The 11,187-nt window shown below is 37.7% G+C and overlaps 2 protein-coding genes across 5 annotated transcripts in view; one reads left to right on the top strand and one right to left on the bottom strand.

The window, feature by feature from the left end:
• The window catches only part of LOC123979912 (butyrophilin-like protein 10), a 102,441-nt gene that overhangs the window by 6,992 nt on the left and 84,262 nt on the right, over window positions 1-11,187 (top strand). The gene's annotated exons all lie outside the window — the stretch shown is intronic.
• The window catches only part of LOC123980350 (low affinity immunoglobulin gamma Fc region receptor II-b-like), a 12,843-nt gene continuing 10,337 nt past the window's right edge, over window positions 8,682-11,187 (bottom strand). For all 4 annotated transcript variants that reach the window (XM_046064694.1, XM_046064695.1, XM_046064696.1 and 1 more), the window contains exon 11: window positions 8,682-8,782. In XM_046064694.1, coding sequence (XP_045920650.1) covers window positions 8,759-8,782 — 24 coding nt within the window. In that variant the 3' untranslated portion in view covers window positions 8,682-8,758. The remainder of the gene's footprint in view (window positions 8,783-11,187) is intronic.

Here is an 11,187-nt window from a genome sequence, read left to right as displayed (position 1 = left end):
ACACATCAGTCTGCAGTGGATGGAAACACAGATCAGCTGGCAGGAGCAGACGAACAGAGTGATTTGGACAAGAAGGATGAAGACAAGGAAACAAAGACTACAAGTAATGAAACTGCAGCTCAGGCTCCAGCTGAAGGAGAAAGTCAACAAGTTGAACTCCAGACAGGAGGAGAGAGAAAACCTGAGGAAACAAAACCTCCAGGTCCACCAACGACAGAAACACACACAGAGCAGCAAACTGTAGAAGAGAAAGAGGAGAGTCCTGACAGCAGAGACAGAGAGGAGGATGGGGCATCCACACAAGAAGACACAACAACTCAGTCCCTAAATGAGAAGTAAAGAGGGATGTGGAGAATACAGAAGACAGAGAGAAAACAGGACCTTCTTGTCCAGCAGAGGGAGGAGGACAACAAGAGAACAAACCAGAATATCGAGGTCCAACTGAGGGAGAAAGACAAAAAAATGACATCCCTGCAGAAGGGACAGGGAATAAACTAAAACAGACAGCAGGACAGACGGGAGAGTTTGAAGACACTCCCTGTCCAGCAGAGGGAGATGGACACCAGCAAATGAATAGAGGCAGGAGAAATAGGGAGTTTAACACAACACCTCTATAAGAAAACACAGCTCATAGGTCTGCAGTGGATGGACAAAGAGATCAGCTCCCAGAAGAACAGAGTGATCTGGACAAGTAAGATGAAGACGAGGAAATAAAAACTATAAATAGTGAAACAGCAGCTCAGGGTCCAGCTGCAGGAGAAAGACAATAAGATGAACTTCAGGCAGCAAGAAAGAAAACAAACCTGAGGAAGAACTGAGTCCTAAAAAATAATATTGTTATTAGTAGTAGTAGATTTTTAACGTTGCATCCATCCCCTATTCAGCGTGTACAAGCTATAACCATCAGGGAGGGTGCCGTTCCCCCAAACCAACTTATTTGTGCCTGTCAGTATTACAATGCTGAATAAACTGTGATACCAAAGATGATTGTGGTTGTGAGCTGTTTGTTGTTCTGACAATTGCTGTATGGCACGAATGAATTTCGGAAAGGACTAATAGATATCTATCTATAAAGACATTTAATTGCATTTTTCACTGTTTTCACAAATCTGTCCTGTTCTTTTATAATGTTTCACTGTCTCAGTACACTGTTAAAATATGTATATAAATGTTCTTGTTGTGGAGAGAAATATGCTCCAACTGCACTGACAAAAAGAAATGTCTTCTTTTTTTTGTAGCTTCTCAGCATCATATTCATTTCATAAGTTTTTTATAATCTGTGTTTTATATTTTTTATTAGTATGATGAGTCATTCCTCTTAATCAGTCAGTAAATCCACATTTATGAAATAAACCTAAATATCTCTGTCTCATTTTGCATTTATGAATAACAACAATAATAATGAATAATAATAATAGATAGATAGATAGATAGATAGATAGATAGATAGATAGATAGATAGATAGATAGATAGATAGATAGATAGATGCCGAATGGCCCTTTTCAGAATAATATGTAAATGTATTATTTTGTTTATGATTAAATTAGTGATGTATTAATGAGTATGCATCTCTAATGTAGCTGAGTAATAAAGCTGAATCACTTTATTTAATCATATGTTGCTTAATCTATAAAAATGTATCATGATTTATTTTGAGTTGAATTGTATTTTCTCTTTATAATCTGAATCTGCAAAGTAACTAATATTGTCAAACAAATATTGGCTTCCAAAATGTAGTGAAGCATAAAATAGAAAGTAAAGTACCTCAAAATGTTACTTAAGTACAGTACTTGCTTGTTTGAAAATCACGGACTTGGTTTAAGATACTCCAAGAAATTTTGCCTCTAATCTAAGAGGCTTCATCAGTTCAGACCCTGACAGTTAATTGTTGTGCAATGAACACGTCTGTTTACAGTTAGTATGTGACGCTGATTTGACAGTGGAGGACAAAGATGTGCAGTGCTGAGAACAGGGAGAAATAAAAGACCATCCACAATGTTCTGAAATCTGATGAAGGCCTTTACAAGTTTATCATTGCCGGAGCATAGAATAACATACACATGTATGCACTGACCAACCATGACAAAGGTGAATTGATCAATAAAGAATTATTACAGGACTGGGTTTAAAACCTGTGTAGAAGGACATATTTACACATATACATTTATGTACATACTCGACATAATGGTCACAGGGTTATAATATTATTTCATTACACAGAGTTGTTTCTGTTGTTTAGCCTGCCTTGTTTGCTATAAACAAGGTGGACAGAATAAAAGAAACACCTGTCAAAATAATTTAAATACATTTCAACAGCAGAACAAATGACACCATCCAAAATGATCACACAGTTGAATCAACACCTGTTGAAATGTTTCAACCAAAAATGATCATCATAACCTGAAGCAGGCTTTACAGCAGGACTGCAATAGTGTCAGCCAGGTGTACCTAAACCGAGAGAGAGTAATCACTTATTGTTATATTTTAGACACTGCTAAATCCATCAAGAGTATGGACAGTAAAAGTGAGCTTCATAACCATCAGTTCATCTAAGCTTCTTCTCTGAATCTCTCAGCACACACTGCATATGTGCTGCTGTTGCTCTCTCTCTTTATTCACTTCTACCTGATGTTCTCTTTTGTTATTGGGTTTTCCTTCTGTCCCGAGCTTCTCTGCATTTCTGCTTTTGTTATTTGTAGATTTTATTTTATTTTCATCTTCCTTGTCAGGATCTATCTCTGCTTCCTCCTCAGGTTTTCTCTCTCCTCCTGTCTGGAGTTCAACTTGTTGTCTTTCTCCTTCAGCTGGAGCATGAGCTGCAGTTTCATTATTTGTAGTCTTTGTTTCCTTGTCTTCATCCTTCTTCTTCAAATCACTCTGTTCTTCTGCTTCTGGCAGCTGATCTGTGTTTCCATCCGCTGCATTCTCTGTCACTCCAGCTGGGAGATCACCTTTTTGTCTTTCTCTCTCAGTTAGATCCTGAACCTCTGGTTTGTTATATGTTATTTCCTCATATTTCTTTTCGGCACCATTTGTTGTCCCTCCTCCTGCCCTGACCTGCTGCTGTTGTCCTCCTCCATCCATCAGACCCTGACCTCCTGCTTCAGTATTTACAGACTTTGTTTCCTCTCTAATTATTGTCTCTGGGTGTTCTTGCTGTGTCTCTCTCTCTGCTGGACCTGGAGTCTGTGTCTCTCCACTTACTGACTTGGTCTCTTCGTCTCTGTTGTCCAAATCATTCGTTGACTCTCCTCTTGTCTGGACATCATGTCGTTGTCTTCTGTCCTCCATCACAAACTGAGACAATGTTCCTGCATCTATAGATTGTTTCTCAGTGTCCTCTTGTCTCTGTGGGAGAATATTGTTGGTTTCTCCTTCTGCCCTGAACTTCTCTCTGTTTGTCTCCTCCTCTGTTTGACATAAAAGTCCTGTTTCTTCACTGAAACATTCAGTGTGATTTTCTTCTTCCACCTTGTTCTGATTCTTCACTGTTTCAGTTTTAGTAAACTATCTATAACTATATTTACACTGAAGGCCTTAATGCTCAATTCCTATTTATTGCCCAGATCTGATGGTTAGTGTGGAGGTTTTAATTTTACGTTGATTTCAGGTGTCAAAAAATGAACTCATGAACAAATGATAACAAGGACGAATAGAAAGCAAGTTAACTAACTATCTCCGCTGCTGCCATCCTCCATGTTTGTGTTCACTGTGGCTCCTGCTAGCACATAATTTTGATGACCCTTCATTCTGACTGTCCAGAGTGAGGATGAGCATTTCAAGAAATCAAACCTGTATCTGATTTGGACCACATATGAAAGTGTCCAGGATCTGAATGTGTAAAGATGATCATATTCCATGTGACTTGGGCTGTTCACTATGTTTAAAATAATCTGAATTGGATCACTTTGGCCTGCAGCCTGAACACAGCCTAAGGGTTGCATTATCAGATGACTGACTTACTGATTTTGTTTTGTCTCCATTTCCACACAGAAAAGATAAGTAACAAAAAGATCATGATGCAAGCAGCCAAACTAACAGCCAATCCAATTGTGATGGGGGACAATCTGGACTGGACCTCAAAGAAATTATCTGAAATTATAAAACACAAAATAACAACCGTTTATAGACCTCAGCTATTTGAAACTAAAAAATGGTTCACATCATTAATCATTTCTAACCTGGAACCTGGATGTGAGTGTCTCTGGTCTGGTTGATGTCCTTCTGTTGGACTCTACAGGTGAAGTTGTTGCTGTGTCTCTTCTCCACAGTCACTCTGCTGCTGACAGTATAGAGGTCATCAGGACCTCTGACTGTCTCTGTAGGTCCAGCAGAGAGGAGGTTTCCCTCACCGTCCAGCCAAAACACCTCAGGCTCTGGATACCAGCCTTCAGACTCACACTGTAACACCACACTGCTGCTTTCCGTGCTGTTATTCTCCTCTATGGTGACAACAGTTGAGGAAACAGCACCTGATGAAGGAAAATAGTCAATATGTTACTGCTGTACTGCAGAGCCATTATCCTCAAATCCCTCATTCCACAAGTTTAAAGTTACTGAATATCATTGGATGAAAATGTGTTGTGCATTTTGTGTTTTATCATCTTTTTGTTATGAAGATATATATTAAGCAAAACATTGCTTGTTAGAGTTTCAATATTTAAAAGAAAGTCTTCATCAATCATACTATTTACAGGACATAAAATATACAAATTTAATACATTTCCTTTTATCCAAATATAGGATGTAGCTCATCCTGTCCACAAAATGTTAGTTTGAAGGTGTAAAATATATCATTTTTAAAGAGTTGGTATTATGCTTTTTGGCTTTTTCCCTCTCCTTTATTGAGTTATATCTCTTTTTTGTGCATGTAACAGGTTTGCAAAGTGAAAAAGCCCAAAGTCAAGCCTAAAGGGAGTTCCCATCTCCCACAGAAAGCTCTGCTCTGAACCGCTTGAAAACAGCTCGTTTGTTGTCCAGTCCTTTAATTCCTTTACTTGTGACGTCACAATGAAAACGCATCATAAAGCTTGCCAAGCGGCTAGCGGGGTCAGACACGCCCTCAAACCAAGCTAGTCTGAGCGGAGGCCCTTTGGCTCGACTCGCCTTTGTTTGGTTTTCCATTGTAGAAATGTTGTACCTGTACCTGCTTCCAGGTATTTTTTTTCATATCACCTCACCTCCATCGAGGTTCCAAGCGAGCTGAGTGATACTAAAATGTAACGTGAAAACACGACAGACTGCTGATTGGTCAGAGAGAATATTCACTATTCACTGCATCATCATTGCTGCACCAGACAGAGGCCAGCAACAGAAAGTTTTATATTTTACAGTTTTCATATGGAAATTCATCACTAAATCCACTTCTGAGAAGTGTAATCAGCTGTGTAGATTTCGAATATTGACACTTTTATGAGATGTGATGGAAAAAACAAAAATGTGCTTGAATAGTTTCGGAGTTCAGGAGCTCAGTGGCCGCGGGGGAAGCCTGTACCAACCCGCGGGAGGAGCCGCCCGCTCACAGAGGAATGTTGAAACGTTTTAACTTAAAAAAGAGAAAGCTGTGTGGATCGCTGGTGTGTGTGTCGCATTGAACATTATGTCGCAGCAGTTGTGTGCTTGTCGCTATGACGACAAGCTACGTACTATCTCTGCAATGGAAAACGGAGCAGGACCAAGTAGAGTCGAGTCTATCGATTTGCGCTATGGAAGCATTTTTCGGCAAGGCAGCATAGATCGTCAGAACACCGGCAACAGTTCAACGTTTAGTCCTAAAAGACCATGCAACTCCGACTCTGTTTGGGCCTGGAAATTCACAATCACAACCTGTAAGTATGCTTTATTGGTTGTGAATTATATTTCAAATAAACACGCCAATGCAACTTCACAGACTGTTCAAGTGCGGAGTTGTTGTAAACGTATAAATGTATACTATAATGCTAATGTTACACCTGATGTGAAAGCTACTGAGCAAACGTTCAAATTGTTTGGCCAATTTAATCTGAAATATGGTGATTTTTGTAGTGGTTTATGTTAAGATGTGGAACAATGATGTTATGTGGTTGTGGACTTGTGAGTAACTTATACCATCTGCTAGGTTACGGTCTCAGTCTGAAGTGGCTTCGATTTGGATCACACTACCTTGTTTCTTATGACCCGCCCTTTTCTGCTTCTGATTGGCTAGTAGTCCTTACCTGGGAAATGCGCATGTGCAACTCCCAACAAACATTTTGTACAAGTAAGATGCATCACTCTGTAGCTCAAGAGCGGAGCGAACAACACACTGGATGGATATTCAGATTTTTGGCTAAATACAAATACAAAAAATAATACTGAAAACATTACCTTTAATTGAGATACTTTTTTCTCTAAATGTACACATTGTAATAACACAGTGCTTTCTCTAATATAATGTATAATTGTTGCACATTTACATAGCAGAGTTAAATTAAGTAAATTAAATTAAGTTAAAATCAGAATTCTGCATTTATATATATATATATATATATATATATATATATATATATATATAAAACAGGTGTTAACTTACCTACAACAAGCACAACAAAAGATTCTTTCTCCCAATCCGGGATGAAGCATCTGTACGTTCCTTCGTCAGATAATGTCACTTTGGAGAGTTTTAGTGACATGTCTCCGTGACTCAGTCTGTCGATGAACACTGATGTTCTTCCCTCATAGAGCTTATTCTGGAGCCCCTCCAGGTTCTGACCCGATCGCCACACATGGACAAATCTGGGGTTCAGGTTAGGTCTCGTCCATTCGAACGCAATGGCAACAGCATCCTCTGCAGGTTCCAGGTGGCTTGGCAACATGATGTCATTACCAAGTACTGCCACTATTGGCTGATGTGGACCAATCAGCTGACTCTGACCTGAGGAGGAAACAGATCTCCTCTACAGTAACTTGTACAGAAACATCCCACATTAACAAAAAGGGGCTCTGCATTTCTACTGTCCGCTACGCTGCAGATGGATTAATCATTGCATCCACATTATTGTGAAACATGACCGTTTACTGTCTAAGACTTTACCTCCACAAGAGTGTGTTAGCAGAAGTGAGAGAACCACAGCACTGAAGACACTGAGATGAGTCATGATCAGATGAATCATGTTGGAGTTTAAATCTAAAAATTCAAACAAAACCTGTTGTAAAATGTTTCAGCCCGTTTAGATTTACAAATACAGATTCTGTTCTGTGGCCAATCACAAAAACTGATAAAAAAGGATATTATTCTTCCACATTTACTTGTTTTTAAGACACCATATTTATTTGTTTGTATTTTTTTATAAATATATGAACACATGCTAACACTTTAGCACATTAGCATTAGTTCCTTCCAAGACGTTCAAGCTTCTATCATATTTCTGACTCTTTCCAGAAACAGACTGTTGTAGCTTAATAATCAACCTTGAAGTTTACAAAGTATTTTCCATATAACAGTTTGTTTCATTTATGTTTCAACATAAAACAACGTCTGTGGTGCAATAAAATTACGTTCATGCAATAAAAATTTTAAGAAAAAAACTGGATGAGATTATTGCTGAAAAACATAGTTAACATAGTTAATAGTAATTTAATTTTAATTTAAACTGAAATTATTTCAGAAAAGCGGACATACCTGCATCATGTCACCTCGTCTCAGAAAACGTTGTCCTATGACCTCAAATATAAACTGAAGTATATAATATAAACCTCTGAAGTTAATGACTGACACTGTGCATTTATGACATATTAGCTGCTGATATTCTGCAGCCAGTTCTAATCCAGCTCTGTTGTTCTGACTTAAATTTATTGCATATAAAACATTTGCAAACAAAATACATCAAATTGTGCAGATTTTCCCTGCTGCTGTAAAAAAGCCTGCATAATAATTCTGATTAATAAAATGTGTCTGTATATCTCTTCACTGAAACTGAGCAATAAAATTTCTCTGTTAAGTCTTTATGATGGCACTTTACTGCGTTGGGCAGAGAGAGAGAGAGAGAGAGAGAGAGAGAGAGAGAGACTGCAATCATGTTATTGTTTTTTTTATTATTTATGTCTGAAACTGTTTCTGAATGTGACAGGTAGTAATAACTAAATCAAATAATTCATTACTTGTAGCACTTAATTCTTCTGCCTAACTAACTCACATTTTGGTAATGAGAATATTTGCACAAACCCAACTTTTCACAAGAATAAAATGGGCAAATAACTTCTGTGTGTGTGTGTGTGTGTGTGTGTGTGTGTGTGTGTGTGTGTGTGTGTGTGTGTGTTGTGCAGGCCATTTCACATTTTTGTTTAACTTTGTTATTGTTCTTTTTCATTCAAGGACCCATGACTTTATTAAAGCAATGGCATGCATCGGTGTGACTTTTAAACTAATTTCGGTTGCTACAGGTTAAACTAATATAAAAATGTTGGTTGACCGCAATGAGTGTTTTTGAAAGCTTCTTAGAAACGGCATCTTCAGACGTGTGAACTGACAGAGGAGGTACAGCAATGTGGTTTAACTGATAAAATAGACACTGATGCTGTGAGATAAAACTAAAGACTAAACATCCCCTATGTGTGCAAATAGTTTTTTTTTTGTATTGTTTTTCAGTTCAAGTGCAATGATATGTTGGCTTTTCATTAATTTAAGTTTTTTAATTATACGTAATTTAGTGAAATGAAATGACTGACTTCAAAAACACACAAATAAGTTCAACAGAAAGCTGCACAATGAAACAACAGAGTCTCTCTTCTCTTCCTCGGTCAGGTGTCGCTGCTCTTTGTAGACTGTAAGACAGAAAACACAAAGATTACCCATCCATCCATCGTCAACCGCTTATCCTGCGAACAGGGTTGCGGGGAACACAAAGATTATATCTCTGGTAAAATATTCTAAACTCAAGGGTCACTTTCTGCTTTTCCATGAGCTTTCAAAAAAATAGAACTTGCTTAGGTTTCATCTGAAGTAATGACACCTGAATAAGTTCCATTCACTGAAGAAGGCCATGCAATGTAGTTCAAAGCCAAGAGAAAAGCTACGTGAATCATTTGCGAGACTATTTCACCACATATTTGTGCATTAAGAATGCAAGGAAATCTATGAATTCATGTACAACCTAAAGTAAATCCCAGAAAGCTGTTCATGCTGAAATCCTATTATATCCTATAAAATTATAAAAAAAAATGATTTTAATTTTCAAATATAACAGTCAAGAATTGATATGATCTTGGCATGTGGTAGATGGACGACTAAATGCAAGTCAGGCCTGATTACCCAAAGGATCAGGACGTGGCTAAGCTACAGTTTCACTGTAAACACTGTAACTGTTTTGGTAATCAATTAATTATTTAGGTAATTTTTCAAGCAAAAATAACAAATGTTCCAGTTCTGAAGTGTGAAAATTTGTGGCTTTCTTTGTCTTATGATATTAAACTGAATACTAATCAGTTTTGATCAAGGAAAATACTGATGACTTTTAAACACAGCAGCTGTTTTTATGTGACAACATGACAGTGACAACATACAGCAATGAAAAACGGTCAAAACAACAAGCAAATTAATGACAACAATTTCGAAATTAGGATGTGCATTTTTCACAATATTCTGCCATTTTGTTGAAGAAATTAATAATAAATGAATCATTTTTTTAATAAAATGATTAATTGATTAATCAGCACATTAACTGAAAAAGAAACTGACTGTTTTGTTGAGCCCTGAACATTTCCCAGTAGAGATTTAAAGAGTTGAGTTTCTAGTCGTTCAGAAAAAAACTGAAATGGTTTCCTTCCGAGTTACTCTGAAGACTTCCCAACAGAAAGGGCTTCATGACACCTTGCATTAATCTGCATGACAGGAGGGAACTTCAATGTATTTGTGTCCATCAAACCATTATCTCATCATCCATCCATAGAGGAGGGATTTTCAGATTCACTTTACACAGTCATGACCACCACTTACAAACGGACACTAACACTTATCCCGTCTTTTTGACTGATTTTTGATGGACACCTCTTGAGTTCATTAAGTAGATGAAGCATACATGCCATGCAGCTGTAGTATGGAGGGTTCAGGATCACTTGCTGCTGAAGGCCAGCGCTACCATCACTCTTAGGCTACATCCACACTACTATGCTTAAAAAAAGGTTTTAAAACGAAAAAGATCATTTGGTCCGGACCTTGGTGCGGACTTGAGGTGTGAAAGCCCCCTTACCTTTTTGATAGGAGAATAAATAACTTCCTGCTCTGTTAAACTTGAGTTTTTGGCTGCTGTGCGATTCATGGCTTCAGATTCTGCAATACAGACAAGTAGAATTCATATTTCATGTTAAAGAGGCAGTATGTAGTTTTGTAATGAAATTAATCACTTTATTGCCTTTTTGTGAACTGGTTGTAACCTCACATAATAATGAACCATTTGCCCGCTTTCTCGGATACCTGTAACATACTGTTTCCTATATGAAAAAAATCAAGTCAGATTTTCCACGAAAAACATGCATGTGATATTTATGCGTGCTCTTTGCTCTATAGCCTTTTGCTTACTGATTCTGAACTCTATACGCAGCGACATTACCGCAGCAAACAAAATTTTACTCTGCTAACACAAAAAAATTACCTGCTCCAACAGGAAAACTTCTGTAAGGATAAAAATCAAAAACAAAGTTATGTATAAAAAGGATGGGGTTACAGAGAGACATCCACTTGTTTTGGAACCGAGACAGAGCTGGCTTTCATCCTATTCATAGTTTTCACGTGACACACACTCCAATGAAAACACTCCTATGGAGGGCAAAAAGTAACACAGTCTCACTCCCTACTCGTCAAATGTCTGACGCATGGTCAAGGCCCTTTGTTGTCGCTTTTTAAAGACTTGGGTAGCCCTTTTGCATCAATTATTGACGTTTAGGGATCCACAGTCAAGTTAGCAACGCTTAGCAACAATAAATATGCAATATCCGGTTACACTTTCAAGATAAAACGTAACGTTTCGATACATTGCCATGTTGAAACGCGCATAATTAAAGTCGTGAAACGTTGCAGTTTCACGCACAGAAAGTACTTGGTTGGGTTTAGGCAACAAAACTACTTGGTTAAGGTTAGGAAAAGATCATGGTTTGGGTTAAAATAGCTATGTATGTCAATTAAGACTTAAGTTAACTAACGTTAATGTCAATTTACCTCACTCGCCTAAATA

The sequence above is a fragment of the Micropterus dolomieu genome, linkage group LG12 (genome assembly GCF_021292245.1).
Source record: "Micropterus dolomieu isolate WLL.071019.BEF.003 ecotype Adirondacks linkage group LG12, ASM2129224v1, whole genome shotgun sequence".
Classification (NCBI taxonomy): Eukaryota; Metazoa; Chordata; class Actinopteri; order Centrarchiformes; family Centrarchidae; genus Micropterus; species Micropterus dolomieu.
Note: the sequence above shows the minus strand (reverse complement) of the source record. Positions and strands in the feature narration are given on the sequence as shown.